The sequence below is a fragment of the Callithrix jacchus genome, chromosome 15 (genome assembly GCF_049354715.1).
Source record: "Callithrix jacchus isolate 240 chromosome 15, calJac240_pri, whole genome shotgun sequence".
NCBI lineage: Eukaryota > Metazoa > Chordata > Mammalia > Primates > Cebidae > Callithrix > Callithrix jacchus.
The window spans coordinates 92,662,312-92,686,527 of NC_133516.1; the positions used below are offsets into that span (position 1 = coordinate 92,662,312).

A 24,216-nucleotide genomic window follows, 5' to 3' on the forward strand; every position below is an offset into this window, starting at 1 on the left:
TTGCAGTAAGCCGAGATTATGCCACTGCACTCCAGCCTGGCACCTGGCAACACAGTGAAACTGTCTCCAAAAAAAAAGTCTGAATAAGCACAATCAATCTAAGGTCATACCTCAAGGAACTAGAGAAATAAGGCAAACCCAAACCCAGCAGAAGAAAAGAAATAACAAAGATCAGAGCAGAACTAAATAAAATTAAAACCAAAATCAAAAAAAGAATACAAAACATAAATGAAACAAAAACCTGGTTCTTTGAAAAGACAAATGAAATTGATAGACCATTAGCAAGATTACACAAGTAAAGAAGTGAGAAAATCCAAATAAGCTCAATAAGAAACAAAATGAGAGATAGTACAACTGACAACACAGAAATACAAAAGATCATTCGAGACTACTATGAACACCTTGACACTCATAAACTAGAAAACCTAGAAGAGAAGAATAAATTGTTGGAAAAAATACAATCCTCCTAGCTTAAATCTGGAAGAATTAGGTACCCTTAACAGACAAATAAAAAGCAGTAAGACTGAAATGGTAATTTAAGCATTCTAACAACAACAAAAATCCCAGGACCAGAGAGATTCACAGCAGAATTCTACCAGACATTCAAAGAATTGGTACCAATCCTAATGACACTATTCCACAAGATAGACAAAGAGGGAACCTTCCCTAAATCATTCTACGGCCAGTATCACCCTAATACCAAAACCAGGAAAGGACATTAAAAAAGAAAACTACTGACCAATACCCCTGATGAAGACAGATGCAAAAATTCTTAACAAAATAATAGCTATCCAAATCCAACACTTCAAAAAGATAATCCACCATGATCAAGTGGGTTTCATATCAGGAATGCAGGGATGGTTTAACATATGCAAGTCAATAAATGTGATATACCACATAAACAGAATTAAAAACAAAAATCCCTCAATAAATGCAGCATTCAACGAAATCCAGCATCACTCTATGATTAAAACTCACAGCAAAATTTACATACAAGGGACATATCTCAAAATAATAAAAGCCATCTATGACAAACCCACAGCCAACATAATACTGAATGGGAAAAAGTTGAAAGCATCCCCCCTGAGAACTGGAACAAGACTAGAATGTCCACTCTCACCACTCCTCTTCAACATAGTACTAGAAGTCCTAGCCAGAGCAATCACACAAGAGAAAGAAATAAAGGTCATTCAAATTGATAAAAAGGAAGTCAGACTGTCCCTATTTGCTGATTATATGATTGTTTACCTTGAAAACCTTAAGGACTCCTCGAGAAAGTTCCTAGAACTGATAAAAGAATTCAGCAAAGCTTCCAGATACAAGATTAATGTACATAAATCAGTAGCTCTTCTATACACCAACAGAAACCAAGCGGAGAATCAAATAAAAAACTCAACCCCTTTTACAATAGCTGCCAAAAAAAAAAAAATACTTAGGAATATATCTAACCAAGGAGCCAAAGGACCTCTACAAAGAAAACTACAAAACACAGCTGAAAAAATCATAAACAACACAAACAACTAGAAACATATCACATATTCATGGATGGGTAGAATCAATATTGTGAAAATGACCATATTGCCAAAAGCAATCTAAAAATTCAATGCCATTCTCATCAAAATACTACCATCATTCTTCACAAAATTAGAAAAAACAATTATGAAATTCATATGAATCCAAAAAAGAGCCTGCATAGCCAAAGCAATACTAAGCAAAGGGAACAAATCTGGAGGCATCACATTACCTGATCTCACACTATAAGGCCATAGTCACCAAAACAGCATGGTACTGATATAAAAATAGGCACCTAGACCAATGGAAAAGAATAGAGAACCCAAAAATAAACCCAAATATTTATAGCCAACTGTTCTTTGACAAAGCACAAAAAAAAAACATAAAAGGGCGGAAAGGACACCCTTTTCAACAAATGGTCCTGGGATAATTGGTTAGCCACACATAGGAGAATGTAACTGGATCCTCATCTCTCACCTTATACAAAAATCAACTCAAGATGGATTAAGGACTTAAATCTAAAATATGAAACTACAAAAATTCTATCAGATAACAATGGAAAAACCCTTCTAGACATTGGCTTAGGCAAGGATTTTATGACCAAGAACCCAAAAGCAAATGTAACAAAAATAAATTGCTGGGACTTAATTAAACTAAAAATCTTTTGCATGGCAAAGGGAAAAGTCAACAGAGTAAACAGACAACCCAGAGTGGGAAAAAAAAATCTTCACAATGTATACATCTGACAAAGGACAAATATCCAGAATCTACAATGAATAAAAACAAATCGACACGAAAAAAACAATCTCATCAAAAAGTGAGCTAAGGACATGAATAGACAATTCTCAAAGAAGATACACAAATGGCCAGCAAACATTTGAAAAAGTGCTCAACATCACAAATGATCAGGGAAATGCAAATCAAAACCACAATGCAGTACAACCTTACTCCTGCTAGTATGGCCATAATCAAAAAATCAAAACATAGGCCTGGCAGCTCACGTCTGTAATTCCAGCACTTTTGGGAGGTTGAGGGCAGATGGATCATGAGGTCAGGAGATTGAAACCATCCTGACCAACGTGGTAAAACCTCCTCTCTACTAAAATACCAAAAACAAAAAACAAAAAAAAAACCATTAGCAGAAGTGGTAGTGCATGCCTGTAGTCCCAGCTACACAGGAGGCTGAGGCAAGGGAATCGCTGAAACCCAGGAGGCGGAGGTGGCAGTGAGCTGGGATCGCACCACTGCACTCCAGTCTGACGCACAGAGAGACTCTGGCTCAAAAAAAAAACTCCAGTCTGACGCAGAGAGAGACTCTGGCTCAAAAAAAAAAAAGAAAAAGAAAAAAAATAGATGTTGGCATGGATGTGATGAAAAGGGAACACTTCTACACTGCTGGTGGTAACATAAGCTAGGACAACCACTATGGAAATCAGTGTGGAGATTCCTTAAAGAACTAAAAGTAGAACTACCATTTGATCCAGCAATCCCACTCCTGGGTATCTACCCAGAGGAAAGGAAGTCATTATATGAAAAACCTACTTGCACACAAGTTTATAGCATCACAATTTGCAATGGCAAAAATGTGGAAGCAACCCAAGTGACCATTCATCAACGAGTGCATAAACAAACTGTGGCATAGGCTGCTCACGCCTGTAATCCCAGCAATTTAAGACACTGAGGTGGTGGATCACCTGAAGTCAGGAGTTCGAGACCAGCCTGGCCAACATGGTGAAACCCATCTCTACTAAAAATACAAAAATTAGCTGGGTATGGTAGCACGTGCCTGTGATCCCAGCTACTTAAGAGGCTGAGGCACAAGAATCACTTGAACCTGGAAGGTGGCAGTTGTAGTGAGCAGAGATTGTGCCACTGTATTCCAGCCTGGATGGCAAAGTGAGACTCCGTCTCAAAAATAAAATAAAATAATGAATTAGATATGGTATCTCTAACAAAGTCCAATTCCTACGTTACTGATGACAAAAAAGTTCAGAAGGGTGAAAATGCAAAGAAAAGCAGTATGGCACAGGAATTAACAGCAAGGACTTCAAAGTTAGACCAACATAGGTTTAGATTCTTATTACCACCTTATAACTATAAATCTTTGGGCAAGTTAATTACCATAATTTCTACCTCTACACATTGATCTTCTCATCTCTAAAATGGGAAGAACAGTATTTGCCTTACAAAGTTGTTAAGATTAAATGAGATAATAGATGGAAAGCAGTAGGCGTAATTTCTGGCACACAGTAAATAAACAATAAATGGAATATCACTTAATTTTCACATTTCTGTAATAATTTTCATATTACTGACTTCTTGTTCAAAGCGATAAACTACCCTGTCAAATAATACTTATAATTTATTATGCTCTGCAATATTCATAAAAATATCTTACTAGATATTAGCAATTTTCAATATACAATTATAATATCTAATTAAACAGTTAGCAATGACTACAGTATACATAGCTCTTCATAACAAACAGCCACAGCCCAAACACCTTTCACCAACTATTAAAAATTTATCCAGTTTGGGTACCTTGAGGAAACAAGGAACTTTGCGTGATAGCCTTAAAGAATACTAATCCAGAGCCGGCTGTCGTATAGGCAGCTAGCTCGAGGCTGGGGAGCACTGAGGCGCGCATCGTACCCTGTGCTGCCCAAACTAGCAAACAATAGTCAGAGTGGCTAAAGGTGACCCAAGAAACCAAAGGGCAAGATGTCTGCTTATGCCTTCTTTGTGCAGACATGCAGAAAAGAACCTAAGAAGAAATACCCAGAGGTCCCTGTCAATTTTGCAGAATTTTCCAAGAAATGCCCTGAGAGGTGGAAGACAATGTCCAGTAAACAGAAATCTAAATTTGATGAAATGGCAATGGCTGATAAAGTGCGCTATGATCGGGAAATGAAGGATTATGGACCAGCTAAAGGAGGCAAGAAGAAGGATCCTAATGCCCCCAAAAGGCCATCATCTGGATTCTTCCTGTTCTGTTCAGAATTCCACCCCCAAGATCAAATCCACAAACCCTGGCATCTCTACTGGGGATGAGACAAAAAAGCTGGGTGAGATGTGGAATAACCTAAATGACAGTAAAAAGCAGCCTTCCATCACTAAGGCGGCTAAGCTGAAGGACAAGTATGACAAGGATGTCGCTGACTGACTATAAGCTGAAAGGAAAGTTCGATGGTGCAAAGGGTCCTGCTAAAGTTGCCCGGAAAAAGGTGGAAGAGGAAGATGGAGTAGGAAGGAGGAGGAGGAAGAGGAATAAAAAAACTGTTTATCTGTCTCCTTGTGAATACTTAGAGTTGGGGATCTTGGTAATTGACACATCTCATTTGAGAAGTATCTGTTTCCCTCATTAAGTTTAATTACAAAATTTGATCACGATCAGACCATAGTCTCTCAAAGTGCTCTAGAGATTGTCAGTGGCTTACATGAAGTGGCCATGAGGGTCTGGAGCACCCTGAAACTGTATCGAAGTTCTACATATTTCCAAACATTTTTAAAATTAAAAATCACTCTCATGTTCTCCTCATTCTGCGCACTTTGCTGTTGGTGTGACAAGGCATTTAAAGACATTTCTGGCATTTTTTTAAATTTTTAAGGTGGTGTTAACTATATAGCTATTGGCTAGAAATCCTGAGTTATCAACTGCATTTATCTATAGTACATCTATAGTTTGCAAAAAGAACAAAGCAACCAAGACAAACTCTTGATGCTCCTTGCTTGGAGTTGAGGCTGTGGGGAAGATGCCGTTTAGAGGGGCTGTAGCTCTGGGCGTCCAGTGTAAGGCTGGACCTGTTGACTCTGCAGTGGGTCCATTTAGCTTCAGGTTGTCTTGTTTCTGTATATAGTGACATAGCATTCTGCTACCATCTTAGCTGTGGACAAGGGGTCAGCTGGCATGAGATTTTTTTGTTTTTTTTAAGTGCGGTAGTTTTTAAACTTTGTTTTTAAACAAACCATAGAACTCTTCATTGTCAGCAAAGTGAATTTGCATTGATGAAAGTTCAAGAATTTGTAAACACAATTTGCAACGTTCTATTATTTTTTTTGTATGTTTAGAATGCTGAAATGTTTTTCAAGTTAAATAAACAACATTACATTTTAAAAAAAAGAATACAAATCCATAAAGTGATAACTAAATTAATAATACCTAAGCTGTCTTTTGCAGTACAGATTTATAAATTAGCACAGTCAAGGATATTTCAGGTCTAGCCAGCATTTCAAATCTTCTGAATTTTTGCAAGGAACTGAAGTATATACAGGTGTATACTTCATCTTTCTTACTATCTCAATCTGGAAGTAAAGACTAAAAATTGTCATTTCACACATTTACCCAATTTTTTCCTAAGTACATAAACAGTATCAAGTACGTAAGGTAGAATTTATTTAATTTTATTTACTAATATTATGAAATCCCACTTCAAAATATCACAAATATACTAAAGCAAAGCAGAAACAAATTTTGAAATGCAGTGAGAGGTAGCAGAAAATATACTGGCCTAGGAAGTAGTACCATTTTCTGACTGTGCCTCTGCATAGTTATTCTCTCTGACCCTTAATTTTCTCAATCGGCTGGGCGCAGTGGCTCACGCCTGTAATCCCAGCACTTTGGGAGGCCGAGGCAGGTGGATCACGAGGTCAAGAGATTGAGACCATCCTGGTCAACATGGTGAAACCCCGTCTCTACTAAAAACACAAAAAAATTAGCTGGGCATGGTGGTGCATGCCTGTAATCCCAGCTACTCAGGAGGCTGAGGCAGGAGAATTGCCTGAACCCAGGAGGTGGAGGTTGTGGTGAGCCGAGATAGCACCATTGCACTCCAGCCTGGGTAATGAGAGCAAAACTCCATCTCAAATAAATAAATTAATTAATTAAATTAAATAAAAATAAAAATAAAAATTTTCTCAATCGCAAACTATGCGTTCCTTCCTTGTTTAAATAGCAAGTTAACTGTTGTATTCAAATAACTTAATGGAGGGAAAACTGAAAACCTGGCAAGAGCTATTAACATACCACTTCATATATAGAGCAAATTTTTAGAGAAATGAAGTCCTTGCTGAAATATATCATAATTATATCTACTAATAAATCTATAATAAGCCAAAAGTTACAATACTAATTTAGTTTTCATTTTGCTGCAATAAATGCCTTTCTAAAATTGTGCTATGTGACATTTTAAGAGGATTCTCATAACTCTATGCTTTTCCCAGATGTTATCATTTAAAATATACCTTCTAAATCAGCATCTTAAAGGTATATAGAAAAAAATTTAATCTTTCAGTAACTTTATTAAAGAGATTCACAGATTCGTTTCTGAATTTGCTCTTTTATTAATTTTAAGTGAATAATTATCACTCAATTAGAATTTTACTGGCTTAAAAAAAATCTTAAAATGATAGGAATACTGCAATATCCAAATAGTTTTACTGTCACATACCTGGAATACATATTTTTTTTAAAACTTCAAACACATATAAATTTAAGACAAAGATAAATAAATGTATTTACAGAAACTCCAAGTACCAGCAGCTAACTCTTCTTAATGGAATATGGATACACTAACTCCACATTTCTCCAACAATCTCTGATGTAAACTGACGAAGGCAGAAGAAAAATAGTTTATTTTCCCGAAAGCCTTGTATATGTGTCCCACTAGGTTATTTCTCTCCTATTGACTATGACCTATAGATGTCTGGAATTTTCTCCCAGGAAAAATAGATATGAATCATACATGGAGATAAGGCCAACACTAAAATGCAGTTTACATATTTTTTTAAAATGTGCATCCCACATACTGCTAGTTTGATATTTATAAACTCTTCTGATGTTTCTAAAACCCTTTTCTCCATTACTTACAAGATTGATTTGAACTGTGTTTTCTATCGTTCTTCTCAATTTTATCCTGAAATCAACAGGCCAAACTGTCCTCACATAAAAGGCAAGATACTTAGTTCACTACTTGAGATCCTAGAATGCAAATAAAAGTACCCTGTGAATATGCAGGAATGGACAAAAAGCTAGAGATAAGCAAAGGTGAAATCATAGATGTCTTGTCCCAAACTAGGAGTTTGAACTTTATCTGGAAGGTTATGTGGAGCCAAAGAAAGATGTTAAACTAGTAAGTAACAAGTAACATCTGCCTTTTAGAATAAATATTTTGACAGCAGTATAAAGAATAAGACAAGAAGAAAAAGTCTACATGAAGAAAACCTAATCAAATTACTACTATAGTAATAAAGGCACAAAGTTATTAGGGCTTGAACTGAGGTACTGGCACTAAAGATGGAGAAGAGATCCTTTAAAAGACATATTTAGGGGTTAAAAATAACTATATATGTTAAATGATTAGATAGAAGGATAAGGAAAAAAGAGGAGTCAAAGACAATTCCCAAGTTCTAATTTGTATGGCAGTGTCAATCACTCAGATAGGGAGGGAACACAAACACAGGCACCAGTTTGAGAAAAGATGAGGTTCTCACTTTACAACAAGCTGAGTTTAGGACGCCTGGAGCTGAGGAAAGAGATCTGGACTAACTGAAGAGAAAACAACAAAAATTTTAAAACACAGCAAAAAACAAATTAGAATCCTATGGGGACTCTTCACATTATATTTAAATTCCATGAACACATAGTCTATGTGCTAAAAATTTCTAGTGGTAAAAACTGTTATTCTGAGAGAGTGGACTACCACACTGTTCTGACTGGAAAAAAGCATAGACACGGGATGAGGAGATAGATGAGTTCGTTGACATTTGTCCTTCCTAAACAGTCAAAGACATTAGAAGGGTCATTCCTTTAAGCAGCTCCTTTATTTACATCTGTCAGCACAGTGAGAGATTAGTTAACCTGTGGCAGACTTCCTGGGGAGGAAATCTGCCAGAATACAGAATGAGAGCAAGCTGCTTGATAAATTACTGATGCTAATCTGTCTGACTCTAAGATAATGTTTTAGAAAGTTAAATTTATATCAAGTATGAGCTAGGAGGACATTTCTTCATGAAACTCAGCTTTTCACGATTTTGCCTTTTTTAAAGAAGTATTCTCTTTAAAAATTACTGTATAATATTATGTTCAGATGTATTGACAAGAGTTCTACTTTTATTTTTAAAATACCTGTGTTGTGGGGAGAGACCAAAATGGCCGAAAGGGAGCTTCTCCGGAATGCAGCTCCCACCGAGTGAGGCAGAGAACCAGAGCGATATCCGCATCTCTGAGCGAGGTACGGTGTTAGTTCCAAAGGGACTGGTTGAACAGCAGGATTAACCCAAAAAAGGCGGCAAAAGCAGCCCAAAGGGGGCAAGCTGAGGCAAGGCAGGGCACTGCTCCACCTGGAAAGTGTATCTGGCACAAAGGATGGGGGAGCAACACCTCCTCGGTACTCCAAATCAGATACAGCGCTATACTCAGAGACTTTGGCAGCACATAGCCCAGGAAAACGCCACCTGACTGAGAACCACCCCCAGCTGCAGACCTGGGTATCAGCCCAGTCCAGCAGCCGCAGCCAGACCAGTGCCTTGTCAGCACAGACCGCGGCAGACACTTGATCTAACACCGAGAAAGCTTGGAAGAAGGAACTGCCCATCCCACAAAAGGGAGAGTTAAAAGCGGGGAGGGGGATATGGCCAGACAAGCCCACCCCCACAAGATCAAGCAACCAGAATCCCCCTACCGGGAGAGTTTCGCAGTTAACATATCAGATGGAGCTCCATACAGAAGCAGCGGGCGAGGCAGAGGGAAAGAAGCCCACCATGGGAAGGGCGACTAATGCCACGGGCGTAAGTGGAAACCAGGCGAAGAATAAACAGCAGCCTGGCTGAGACCAAGGCAGCCCAGCAGCGCCTTCACAGGCAGACAAAAGACAGACTGTTTCAAGCAGCACACTGACACCTGCGTTTAAAAAAAAAAAAAAAGCCACTCAGAGTCCCCACGAGAAATCACCAACTTCAAAGATAAAAGACAGATAAAGTCATGAAGATGGGAAGAAACCAGCGCAAAAAGGACGAAAACATCAAAGTCCAGAATGCCTCGCCTCCCCAGAGAGATCACAACAACTCACCAGCAAGACAACAAAACAGGTCAGAAAATGATTTCGACGAGCTGACAGAAGCAGGCTTCAAAAGATGGGTAATAACAAATTTCTCTGAGCTAAAAGAACATGTTCAAACCCAATGCAAAGAAACTAAGAACCTTAAAAAAAGATTAGACAAAATGCTAATTAGAATAACCAGCCTAGAGAAGAACATAAACAACTTCATGGAGCTGAAAAACCCAGCACGAGAACTTCATGAAGCACACACAAGTTTCAACAGCTGAATCAATCAAGCAGAAGAAAGAATATCAGAGGTTGAAGACCACCTCAATGAAATAAAAAGAGAAGGCAAGAAAAGAGAAAAAATGAGTGAAAAAACACGAACAAAGCCTCCAAGAAATATGGGACTATGTGAAGAGACCTAATCTACATTTGATAGGTGTACCTGAATATGACGGAGAGAACGAATCCAGGCTTGAAAACACTCTTCAGGGTATTATCCAGGAGAACTTTCCCAACCTAGCAAAGCAGGCCAACATTCAAATACAGAAAACACAAGGAACACCACAGAGATACTCCTTAAGAAGAGCAACCCCAAGGCACATAATCGTCAGATTCACCAGAGTTGAAATGAAGGGAAAAATAGTAAGGGCAGCCAGAGAGAATGGCCAGGTCACCCACAAAGGAAAGCCCATCAGATTCACAGCGGATCTCTCGGCAGAAATCCTATAATCCAGAAGAGAGTGGGGGCCAATATTTAACATCCTTAAAGAAAAGAACTTTCTACCCAGAATCTCATATCCAGTCAAACTAAGTTTCATAAGTGAAGGAGAAATAAAATCCTTTACGGACAGGCAATTACTGAGAGATTTCGTTGCCACCACACCTGCCTTACAAGAGCTCCTGCAAGAAGCACTAAACACAGAAAGGAACAACCAGTACCAGCTACTCCAAAAACATACCAAATGGTAAAGACCAATGACACAAAGAGGAAACTGCATTGATGAATGGGCAAAACAACCAACCAGTAACAAATGGCAGGATCAAATTCACACATAACAATATTAACCCTAAATGTAAATGGCCTAAATGCCCCAATCAAAAGACAAACACTGGCAAATTGTGTACAAAGTCAAGACCCATCAGTGTGCTGTATCCAGAAAACCCATCTCACATGCAAGGATACACAAAGGCTCAAAACAAAGGGATGGTAGAAGATTTACCAAGCAAATGGAAAGCAAAAAAAAAAAGCAGGAGTTGCAATCCTAGTCTCTGATGAAACAGACTTTAAACCAACAAAAATCAAAAGAGACAAAGAAGGACATTACCTAATGGTAAAAGGATCAATGCAACAAGAAGAGCTCACGATCCTAAATATATATGCGCCCAATAGAGGAGCGCCCAATAGAGGAGCACCCAGATACATAAAGCAAGTTCTTAATGACCTACAAAGAGACTTAGACTCCAGCACAATAGTGGGAGACTTTTAACACTCCACTGTCAATATTAGACAGATCAACGAGACAGAAAATTAACAAGGATATCCAGGACTTGAACTCAGACCCGGACCAACCAAACCTAATAGACATTTACAGAACTCTCCACCCCAAAGCCAGGGAATATACATTCTTCTCCCCACCATATCACACCTACTCTAAAATTGACCACATAATCAGAAGTAAATCACTCCTCAGCAAATGCAAAAGAACAAAAATCATAACAAACATTCTCTCAGATCACATTGCAATCAAGTTAGAACTCAGAATTCAGAAACTAACTCAGAACCACACAGCTTCATGGAAACTGAACAACTGGCTCCTAAATGTCGACTGAATAAACAATGAAATGAAGGCAGATATAAAGATGTTCTTCAAAACCAATGAGAATGAGGACACAACATACCAGAATCTCTGGGACACATTTAAAGCAGTGTCTAGAGGAAAATATATAGCAATAAATGCCCACATGAGAAGCAAGGAAAGATCTAAAATTGACAACTTATCATCAAAATTCAAAGAGCTAGAGGAGCAAGACCAAAAAAAACTCAAAAGCTAGCAGAAGACAAGAAATAACTAAGATAAGAGTAGAAATGAAGGAGCTAGAGACACAGAAAACCCTTCAAAAAAATCAATAAATTCAGGAGCTGGTTCTTCAAAAAGATCAACAAAATAGACAGAACACCAGCCAGATTAATAAGAAAAAAGAGAAGAACCAAATAGATGTAATAAAAAATGTTAAAGGGGATATCACCACTGATCCCACAGAAATACTAACTACAATCAGAGATTACTACAAACAACTCTATGTATATAAACCAGTAAATCTGGAAGAAACTGATAAATACCTGGACACTTGCACCCTCCCAAACCTAAACCAGGAAGAAGTTGAAACCCTGAATAGACCAATAACAAGGTCTGAAGTTGAGGCAGCAATTAAGAGCCTACCACCCAAAAAAAGCCCAGGTCCAGATGGGTTCATAGCCAAATTCTACCAGACGTACAAAAAGGAGGTGGTACCATTCCTTCTGAAACTATTCCAAATAATCCAAAAAGAGGGAATGTTCCCCAACTAACTTTATGAGACCAACATCATCCTGGTGCCAAAACCTGTCAGAGACTCAACAAAAAAAGAAAACTTCAGGCCAATATCCATGATGAACATAGATGCAAAAATCTTCAATAAAATACTGGCAAACCGATTGCAACAGCACATCAAAAAGCTTATCCATCACAATCAAATAGGCTTCATTCCAGGGATGCAAGGCTGGTTCAACATACTCAAGTCTATAAATGTAATCCACCACATAAACAGAACCAAAGACAAAAACCACATGATTATCTCAAGATGCAGAGAAGGCCTTTGACAAAATTCAACAGCCCTTTATGCTAAAAACTCTCAATAAACTCAGTATTGATGGAACATATCACAAAATAACGAAAGCTATTTACGACAAACCCACTGCCAATATCATACTGAATGGGCAAAAACCGATTACATTCCCTTTGAAATCTGGCACTAGACAAGGATGTCCTCTCTCACCACTCCTATTCAATATAGAATTGGAAGTTCTAGCCACAGCAATCAGGCAAGAAAAAGAAATAAATGGTATTCAATTAGGAAAAGAGGAGGTCAAATTGTCTCTATTTGCAGATGGCATGATTGTATTTTTAGAAGACCCCATTGTTTCAGCCCAAACTCTCCTTAAGCTGATAAGCAACTTCATCAAATTCTCAGGATACAAAATCAATGTGTAGAAGAAATCACAAGCATTCCTATACACCAATAACAGACAAACAGAGAGCCAAATCAAGAATGAAGTGCCATTCACAATTGCTACAAAGATAATAAAATACCTAGGAACACAACTAAAAAAAGGAGGTAAAGGATCTCTTAAAGGAGAACTACAAACCACTACTCAAGGAAAAAGAGAGGACACAAACAGATCGAAAAACATTCCATGCTCATGGTCAGGAAGAATTAATATTGTGAAAATGGCCATACTGCCCAAAGTAATTTATAGATTTAATGCTATCCCCATCAAACTACCAATGACCTCCTTCACAGAACTGGAAAAAAACACTTTAAACTTCATATGGAACCAAAAAAAAGCCTGCATAGCCACAAGAAACCTAAGCAAAAAGAACAGAGCTGGTGGCATCACGCTGTCGGACTTCAAGCTATCCTGGAAGGCAACAGTAATCAAAACATCATGGTACTGGTGCCAAAACAGAGACATAGACCAAAGGAACAGAACAGAGTCCTCCAGAGCAACACCACACATCTACAACCATCTGATCTTTGACAAACCTGACAAAAACAAGCAATGGGGAAAGGATCCCATTTAATAAATGGTATTGGAAAAATTGGCTAGCAATGTGCAGAAAGCAGAAACTGGACCCCTTCCTGACATCTTCTACTAAAATTAACTCCAGATGGATTAAGGACTTAGATATAAGACCAAATACCATAAAACCCCTAGAAGAAAACCTAGGCAAAACCATCCTGGACATAGGCATAGGCAAGGCCTTCATGACTAAAACACCAAAAGCAATGGCAGAAAAAGCCAAAATAGACAAATGGGATCTAATTAAACTTCAGAGCTTCTGTATAGCAAAAGAAACAATCATTAGAGCGAACCAGCAACCAACAGAATGGGAAAAAATTTTTGCGATCTACCCATCTGACAAAGGGCTAATATCCAGAATCTACAAAGAACTAAAACAGATTCACAAGAAAAAAACAAATACACCCACATCTAAAAGTGGGCAAAGGATATGAACAGACACTTTTCAACAGAAGACATATATGAAGCCAACAAACATGAAAAAATGCTCATCATCACTGGTCATTAGAGAAAAGCAAATCAAAACCACACTGAAATACCATCTCATGCCAGTTAGAACGTCAATCATTAAAAAATCTGGAGACAACAGATGCTGGAGAGGATGTGGAGAAATAGAAACACTTTTACACTGTGGGTGGGAGTGTAAATTAGGTCAACCATTGTGGAAGACAGTGTGGCAATTCCTCAAGGAACTAGAAATAGAAATTCCATTTGACCCAGCAATCCCATTACTGGGTATATACCCAAAGGACTATAAATTGCTGTATTATAAAGACACATGAACATGCATGTTCATCTCGGCACTGTTTACAATAGCAAAGACCTGGAACCAACCCAAATGCCTATCAATGATAGACTGGACAAAGAAAATGTGGCACATAGATACCATGGAATACTATGCAGCCATAAAAAATGATGAGTTCATGTCCTTTGTAGGAAATGGATGAAACTGGAAACCATAATTCTCAGCAAACTGACACAAGAACAGAAAATCAAACACTGCATGTTCTTACTCATAGACGGGTGTTGAAGAATGAGAACGCATGGACACAGAGAGAGAAGCATCACATACTGGGGTCCATTGGTGGGGCTATGGGAGGGATAGTGGGTGAGAGGGTGGGGAGGGTTAACGTGGGGAGAAATGTCAGGTATATGTGATGGGGGGATGGAGGCAGCAAACCACCTTGCCATGAACGTACCTATGCAACAATCTTGCATGATCTGCACATGTACCCCAGAATCTAAAGTACTATAAAATAAATAAATAAATAAATAAAAATAACTGTGTTGAAAGTTAACGGTTTTTATCTGGGTCTTGGTTTAAAGAACTTGTATACTGTCATTCAGATTACAGACCATATAACCAAAGTACTGTCTAGCTAATTGTAGGTTATTCTAATTGAAAATAAAGTGCCTTCCCCTAAAACATTCATTTAACAACTGAAACTGTAAATGGTAATATGTAAAAGATATTATGTTATAGATTCCTAGAGCTAATTCCTAGTTTTCAGCCCCAAACTCCACATATAATTCTTTCAAAAAACACAAAACAAAACTAATCTTCTTACTTTACAAAATTAAACTCAATATTTACTATTAAAAACCTAGAGGCAATATGTTAACATCATCTCCTTTTTGAAAAATTCATTTAAAATACAAGTTCACAAAAGTCAAAAATGGTTAGAATCTAGATTAGTTAACATTTTTAAAGGATGTTAAAGATGAAGAAAATATTAGTGCATATATATACACACACAGTTCTATGCATATAATACATATACACACGTGTATATATGTATCTTCATTTTAATAAAATAATCCCTAAAAAGATGTGTACATGAATCAAATTATACTAAAATAAGATAAATGTACTAATGATACTTGTTTTTAAATATAATTGTATGTCAATCTGCTTAATGAAGTGCAGAACCGTCAGCTAACCTTATAAATTAAGATTGGCAGCTTTAAGATTTGCTTTAGAGTGTGGTATGCCTATATATGCAAATCTTCTTTGAGATCATTTATCATTAAGAGTATTATTGATGTACATTAATCTTATTAAGAGTATGGGATTCATATTATTTCAAATGTGGTAAGTTGAACAAAATCAATACTGAACAACATACCTTTCAGATAAATTAAGGCTTTGGTGAAGAGGTTCTAATATTTGACATGTCTCTAGGCTGTCAACAGATGTCGAAGGCAATGAGTCTGATTGCACCTTGTTGGCATCACATAAATTAGCATCGTTTCTAGGTAGGGTCTTTCTGAATTTTCGTCCTAAATCCGTCCATAGGACATTCGTCAACACAACTTTGAGTTGCCTGTTATATACATAAATAATTAGTATATATGGTACTACATATTGTAGAATACACGAATTCATCACAAACTAACAATATCTCCGGAAATTCCAAATTTCAGTTCTTTAAGTAACTAGAGTAGTAAATACCATAAGAAAAAATGCCTAGCTATTCTCAAATATACCCTAAAAAGTAAAGTCTATTTCACTTAAGTTGGGATTTTCTTCAGAATTCTGTCAAGCATACTATAACTGTCATGACACATGTACAGCTGCTAGATTCCTGGCAACCCATTCGTGTTTAGCAACAATGTTAGTGGAAGGACAGTGTTCACCTGCAGATCTCATCACAGACAAAACCGCTTTTCATGCTAAAAATGTGTTTTGTTTTAGCATTTGTTGATTCAGAAAACATTATTAAAACTAAGGGTGCAATACTTGCATCATTTACATTCTTAAGCCTACAGAGTCTTAAGATATAATTTTACCTTATTTCTAAAATAGGTCCATTTATAACAATTACCTTACTCTACCTATACCAATTTAAAAAAAAAAAAAAACACTGATAAATGTAAGCAGTTCCAGCGACAGTTTTACTCATCATGCTTTCCCCACCTTCTCATTCAGTACATCTTTATGCTGAATACTTGAATAACTATGTTCAGTTCTGGAATTCCAAAATCTACGGTACATAGCTTCTGCAGCATGTGATCAGGCCACCATGTATACGTAAAACAATGTCAAGTGAGGAATGGCTGAAAGATCTGAGAAATGTTTAATCAAAAGAGTGTCTGCTTTTCTACCTATGAAACAGTTTTAGGCACTTTTTGTTTGCTTAACAAACACAAGAATACTAAGAATAGCAAGATGTCCACATATTTTCAAAATAAAATGGGAACTCTCAAAAAAATCACTTGTTTGCAGCAGCCACTTGAGTGTATATTCCCAGATCATCTAGCGGGAAGAGGGCACAAGTCCCCAGGGTACTTCCACAGAACACACCGAAAACTCCAAACATATTGTACTGAAAAAAAAAGTTTAAGCTATTAGTTTAAAAATTATTTTAAAAAATAAAGAAATCAGTGACATCTCTATGGATCAATAATTCAAGCACTTACCGAACATCTTCCAGCAAAACAACTATGCTAGTATAATCTGGAGTTTCAGCCACAAACAAAATAGTTGAGTTTTTGCCTCCACAGAGTGTGCATTACAGAGAAAATAAACCAATTCATTATTTAATTGGAATTCTGATACGTGCCATGAAGAAGAAACAAAGAATTTCTTCTGAGAAATAAAGAAAGAAAGAATTTCTTCTGAGTCAAGTCATGGAAGGTTTTTCTGAGACTATGACCTTGAAGCCAAGTCTCAAAGAAGGACAGGCACTATCCAAAGGAAACAAGTGAAAAATGGAGAAAGGTCTAAAAAACAGGACAAAATGCAAATGCTTTGAGTAAAGCTTCTTCAAAGGAATTAAAATACTTACCTGACTCAGGTACTTAGAATAAAAAGGAAATGTGTCTAAGAGCGGGCAGTTAGGCAGGACTTAGCGAACTATATTAAGGATCTGAGACTTTTTGTCAACAAGAATAGAAATCCACTAGTCTTAATTAGGAAACGATGAGATCAGAGCTACATTTTTAAAAGATCATTTTGATCTTTATGAAGAATTAAATGGCAGCACTAGCAATTATGGGGAATAAAAATTAATTTATGGAGATAATAATGACTTTATCAGAGATAGTTTAGTAGAATGGTGGGAGCAGAAACTAGAATACAGTGGGATGAGTAAAGAGAAAGGATCAAAGAGATATAGCAAATGAAAGTAGCTGAGAAATATGGTTGTGAAAGTAGAAAATAAGACAAGACCTGAAAATACACCTAAGAAGCAGGAAAGGGTTTTTAGTCAGTTCTTGGTTGATTAGTTTAAGATAGGAAAAATTTGTGTAAGTTTAAATGCTTATGGGAAGCACTTAAAGGTTGAAGACACAGAAGGCAGGATAATTAACACAGTAAGTTTCCTAAGAAATAAGTGCTAATATTTATTGAACATGTACTATATACCAGGCACTGTGCTAAGCATTTTACGATTCTTTATTTCATTTAATCCTCACGACCATTCCATGAGGGACTTACAAATTATTCTTTTCATGCAGTTGAGGAGACCAAGGTAGACTGATTAATATCTAAGCACACAGTAAAACAAGTAGTGAAGATGGGATCCAGAACCACACACTCTCAACTGCTTCACACTACACTGGTTTATGATAGAAGAGGCACTTCATTCATTCTTGCAAGAAGAAGAAACCAACACCACCTCTTAAAAGTGGCAGGAAAGGTAAAGGAACATAGGTTTGAGAAAAGTTTTCAAATAATCATTGTAGAGAGGGGTAACACAGCTTACTAAAGAAATACAGTAAGGCTGCCTTACAGTTAAGAAATCCCTGTAAGATTAACACATTTATAATGCCACAAAAATCTTTTTATTTTTCCAATCAGTGCCCGTCCTAATCAGTGTCAGCACAATGCAAACAGATGAGTTCACAGATGATTATTAATTGCAAAAAGGAAAAGGTGTCTTTACAGTAAACAGATCTGGCAGGCGCCACCTTATGGAAGTGATCAAACATAGAACTATTAAGAGTGAAACAACCAGAAATTATGTATCCCCTGCTATGTGCAATAAAAGATACATGACAACAGGTATGAAGTTTTCCTGCCAAAATATAACCTGGACCAATCAGAAGGGCAAGTCCAGAAAAATAATAAAAATATAGACTGTGAGGCATTCTACAAGACAACTGGTCTGGACTCCTCAAAACTCAATGTCATGGTTAAGAGAGAAAGAGCAGACCAGGTGGGAACTCTTCTAGATTAAGAGACTAATGTGTCTCTTAATGTGTGAATCTGAATTTGATTCTATTAGGTTGGTGCAAAAATAACTGCAGTTTTTGTCAAATAAATTTAAAAATAAATAAATAAATAACATTTTGGGAACATTCAGGAAATTCTGATTGTGGACTTTATAGTACATGACAATATGAAATAATTGTTAATTTTCTTGATAGTATATTATAATTGTTATATAAGATAATGTCATTGTTCTTAAGAAAAGCAGGCAGAAGTATTTGAACATAAAATGCCATGATGCCTGCAAATTACTTTCAAATGCTTCCCCAAACAAATGTATGTGTCTATATGTATACATGTATACATGTGATGCCCATCTATACACATGCATAAAAAGAGATCAAGAGACAGCAAACTTGGTAAAATGTTTAAAGACTATCAGACTATTATTTATAAGTTTTACAATCATACAATTTAAAATTCTAAATGACCAAATAAAAATATATACAAAATTTTAAAGATATTTATTTTAAGGATAAAATGTAATTAAGTCTAATGGAAAAACTATATGATTTAGGTATTTGCTAAATTATTGGAGAAATTGTTATCTCAATAGTAATTTTAATAATTTCAAATATGAGACTATTCAGTGTTGGAAAAAGCCATTTTTTTATTCACTCAGACCAAATAAGAATTTATGTTGGAAAATAACATATCATTGGTTTTACCGATTATTCTAATAGTGAGGCTCTAAATGAGAAGGACAATTTGGCTTCTCTAGGAAAATACTTATTTCATGTTTGGCTTTATTATAATTTTTCTGACTAAAAATATCCTGCAACAGAAGTCGGTAATTCCTTTGCCCCAAATTAATAAGGTAAAAAATTCTAAACATCTACAACATTTAAGTGTCACAAGATTTCTCTGTATATCAGAAGAGAAACTTAAGAGTAAAGAACAACATTCAAACCAGGCAAATTAAAACCTAAATTTAGTATTTAGGGATATACACTTAGGTAACAATACCATCCAAGAAAAATAAGAAAGTAATTACTTTTAAAGTTAGGTGAATGGTTACCTTTAAAGCAGGGGTCCCCACCCCTCAGGCTGCTGACCAGGACCAGTCTGTGGGCTGTTAGGAAGTGGGCCACACAGCAGGAGGTAAACAGTGAGTGAGTGAGTGAGCACTACTGCCTGAGCACTGTCTCCTGTCAAATCAGCGGCAGTATTAGATTAGCACAGGAGCACGAACTCTATTGTGAACTTCACATGCGAGGGATCCAGCTTACGCACTCCTTATGAGAATCTAACTAATGCCTGATGATCTAAACCACTCCCATAACACCCCCCAGCTCAATCCTGTCCATGGAAAAAATGTCTTCCATAAAACTGGTCCCTGGTGCCAAAAAGGTTAGGGACTGCTGCTTTAAAAGGTTATCATTTGCAGGGGTTGAGAACTTCTGTGGTTGTTTTCCATTTTGTACACTAGCAGTAAAATCTGCCTTAAAAATATATATATTAAATTTAATGACTAATTCATTGAACTGTTTACCTTATATTCATTTTTTGTTAGTTACATCATATTTCACAGTAAAAATGAAAAGTAAAGACAGCTACACAGAGAATTCCACCTAACCAAACAATCTATATACTCAGGTATGCTGGTTCCTGTTAACTTGCCTAGGCTTTTCAGAACCATCCAATTATCTGTTTACAAAATGTTCCTTTGAAAGCTCCAAACCACTATACTAATACTTGCTTAATTTTTTATGAGGGAAAATGATCACTGATCCATATACTCAGATTCTTTAAAAAAAAAAAAAAGTATTCCTAAAAAATAAGAAATATTACCACATCTTTTCTGTTTTATATGTGAAAATTTATAATTGTAGGAAAATCCAACATAATCAGAGCTGAAAAAAAATAACATTTTTGCTTATGAATTAAAAAAACACTTATACTGGTTTTCCAGAAAAAACTCAAATTTTTAAAATTTTTCAACAAAAGTGTTCATCAATGAATACATAAACATGACTTAATTACACAGCTTAGCTAAATAAATTCAGAAATCAGAAAAAATAATCCTCCCTCAGACTTGGACTCATATATTTTGATTCTGGAAAATAAACTAACAGTTGGAATGAAAGCATTGTTTTCATGACTTTTTTCATAATTTTATTTATAGTATTTCTTGTCCTTCAAAAAAAATGGACAAAACATTTGGACACTTCACCAAAAAAATACACAAATGGCCAACATGCATACAAAAAGATGTTCAGTATCATTAAATCTTATCTTTCTGGTCTTTTTCAAAAAAGTTTTAAACAGGAGGAAGGAGCAAAAAAAATTCAATAGATACTCCAGAGAAGACTTTTCAAAGTCCAATAAAGCACATGAAAAGATGTTCAACATCATCAGTCATCAAGGAAATGCAATTAAAATCACAAAGAGATACTACTACACTTCCATTAGAAAGTATGATGATAAAAAGACTGACCATATAAGTGTTGGCCAGGGTGTGAAGAAAATGAAACCCTCCTGTATGGCTGACAGTGGGAATGCAATATGGCACAACCACTTATGACAGCTTGGCAGTTTCTTACAAAGTTAAGAATGCACTTACGAAATTACCCAGCAATCCAACTCCTAGGTATTTCCCCAAAAGAAAGGAAAACAGGTTCCCAATGGCTGACTAGATGCAGCCAGGTGGAATAGCTACCACCAAGGGGCAGGGACGATGGGTGCACTCCTAACAGACCTTCAGAGGGAAGGCACAGAAACTGGACAGAAAGAAGACACAGAAGCTAGGCTGAAGAGGGAGAAAACTGGGAAGCCTGCACAGGGCTACCATGTACCAGGACTCATTCCTAGCCCCCAACGATTCTGGGGTCAATAGTTGAGTGGAGCAATCCACTCTCATGAAGGGTCTCTGGAATCCCAGCAGGAGGAGACCCCTCAACCACCACAGACACTTGAGTTGGCAGGGACAGCTGCTTAGAGAAAGTGGTAGGGGCAGCACACCAGCTGATGCAGAGACCAGAAGCTTTGGTGCAGGAGGGAAAATCTGTAGCGGAGCACAGCCAGTGATGGCAGTCCCTCTAGGCTTGACTTGCTCCCATAGGAGACTTTAGCCCTACTGGAACTGTTGGACCTGAACTCTGTAGGGTTGTCTTGCCCATCAAACAAGGCTGGTGTGACCCAGCTACTCAGGAGGCTGAGGCACGATAATTGCTGGAACCCAGGAGGTGGAGGTTGCAATGATCAGAGATTGCACCACTGCACTCTAGCCTGGGCAACAGAGTGAGACTCTGTCTCAAAAAAAAAAAAAAAAACTTACAGAAATCTACACTTAAAAATGTATGTATTTTGTTGCATGTAAATTATACATCAATAAGATGATTAAAAAGCCATTAAGAAAATACAAGATATTCATACTGCAGATGAAACCTTACTTAATTGAAACAAGGTCAGTGTTATGAAATTCAGATACAGGAAAATGGGAAAATGAGTAACATGTCTGAGATCAGTGGAAAATTAGTAAAGAGCATAATAAGGGTGGTATTCCATGACAGACGGCTACAATACACAGAGCATCTGAAACTTGAAGGATGGAAGTGGAATCGCCCAGGAGACAAACTTCTTGATTTAGATAGTCCAATGTCTATGGGAATAACTGACACAAGGACAAATCCAAACCAGTTAAATTAGGTTGAATTTCTCAGGGACCCAATAAAACGCACCTCTGCCTTCATTCAGGTACACTGCATCAGCACAGAATTTACTCCACAGAAGCACAGAGGTGAAAAGGTAGTGCCCTTAAGGATCCGGGTTGACACCTTTAAGCAGAATGAAAATGGGGATACACAGATCATCTACACTCAGCTAACTGCCAAATCAAAGTTTTTAAGCCTAAAGGTGCAGAGAGGAAACAAAAAACTAACCGAGAGAAGATAAGAGAACAGGTCATGAAAAAGAAAAGTATCAGCCATCCTATAATACCATAATCCTCACAGTGTTCTCCATGGCCCAATGCCCCCCACAGCTTATGCGAATAACAGCCCTTCTCCAGCACCCACTTTCACCTCCCCATAGCAGAGTACTTGCAGTGTCTGGACAGCAACTCTTCTTCCCCAAATCATCAGGGAAGTGGAGCTTCACAGGCCTCTGGTGAACAAAGTCAGCCTTCAGCTACGATCCAGGAAACAGTAATGGCTGCTCAAAAATAGATTCTCTTCTTACACAAGACTATTCTCAGTTTTTCAGGTGCTGACTTATTAAAACTGATAAAGGAAGATTCAGCTGAAATTTGTAGTGCAGCCAATGAAATTCAGCTCTGTAATTCACTAAAGTAAAGGTCAGCCAGGCCCCATTTAATCACCTGTGTCTGCGAGGAGCAGCCAAACAGCATGGTGCTGCAAGGGCAGCAGCAAGCCCCGGCAGTGCAAACAAGAATGGCAGTGGGGCACCCTACGTTTATCATGCAATCTACTTGGAAGAAATGATTGCCTCAGAAGTCGGTTGAAAACTTGCGCTGGTGTTTGATATTCCTCTTCTCCAAGTTAATCAGATTTACAGACAGGGTCCAGTTAGTATTCACATTCTCATTAGTAATCAGATGGTTCAGAACTTTCAAGATGAGAGTTATTCTCCACAGTAAAAGCTGAAAATAGTGATGGCATCCACATAATTTTAAAGTAATGTCTGACATAAACTGAACTAAATTTAGTACCAAATAGTCACACTTAAAAGTGTGTGAAGCCTGAATCCAAGAAGTCTTATGATTGGATTTTACCATATGAAATGTTTCATAATGAAAACATAAGACCTTTCTAATGCGCTGTATGAGAGGTGAATCTCCTCATTGTCACTGCCATAGCCAAGCATCCTCGTGAGAGTGAGCACATCGACAGAGCATGCATCCATCTCTGGAGGTCACAGTCCAGGCATAGCTGCCTGCTTCTCTGGCAGAGACCAGTAAATACAGTTCCTAGAAGCAGCCTTTGTTGTCTTTTTACACTGTGGGCATTTACCTTTCTGTGCCAATTTGGGTTATTGCCTGAACTGTATACTGACCTGGAGAGGAGATGGGGGGACAGTGCTGTTGTGGAGCCAGCAATGAATCTGTATGTGGAGAGATGTGTTGGGCTGATGCGGCCACTGGTGGTCAGTTAAGAAGCTCAGCACCTTCCTGGAAGAAATCATGTCTAAGGGTGTATGTCTGATGTGATCAGGCCAGATTGGAGAAGATCCAAGCAAGGAAGACTGGCAAACTGCATGATCAGGAGAACCTTGGTGAGAGGATCAGTGTAAATCCTAATAGGTGCAAAGACTTCTATGTTTTGGCTTTGTGACAGATTTATTGAAAAACTTTTTCACTTCTGCTTCCATTTTTAGCATTTGTTTCTGGTTTTCATTTTTGGAGATTCCTTGCCTTTTAAACTCATGTTTTTTCTCTCATTTTCTTCCCTGTCTCCATCTCTGACTACACCCCACCCCACTCCAAGGCCCCACCCCCAGCATCCTGTTAAACATTTTTAAAGCCCTACCCAGACATTGGAAATAGGTACCCCAAGTAGGGAAAGTATTACTGTTGATAGCTTCTGACTAGGTGTTAAGGGATCTTCATTATGAAAAAGATGAAATTTTTCATGGAAATACTAGATGTTATC

General features: G+C 37.4%; 1 protein-coding gene and 1 pseudogene across 19 annotated transcripts in view; one reads left to right on the top strand and one right to left on the bottom strand.

Moving 5' to 3' along the window:
* Positions 1-24,216, bottom strand: part of SENP7 (SUMO specific peptidase 7) — a 221,804-nt gene that overhangs the window by 101,209 nt on the left and 96,379 nt on the right. For 13 of the 19 annotated variants that reach the window (XM_078352240.1, XM_078352244.1, XM_078352239.1 and 10 more), the window contains one exon: positions 15,522-15,719. The exons of the other annotated variants lie outside the window; for them this stretch is intronic. In XM_078352240.1, coding sequence (XP_078208366.1) covers positions 15,522-15,719 — 198 coding nt within the window. The remainder of the gene's footprint in view (positions 1-15,521; positions 15,720-24,216) is intronic. 19 annotated transcript variants of the gene reach the window in all.
* On the top strand, positions 22,001-23,245 carry LOC103788422 (upstream-binding protein 1 pseudogene; annotated as a pseudogene).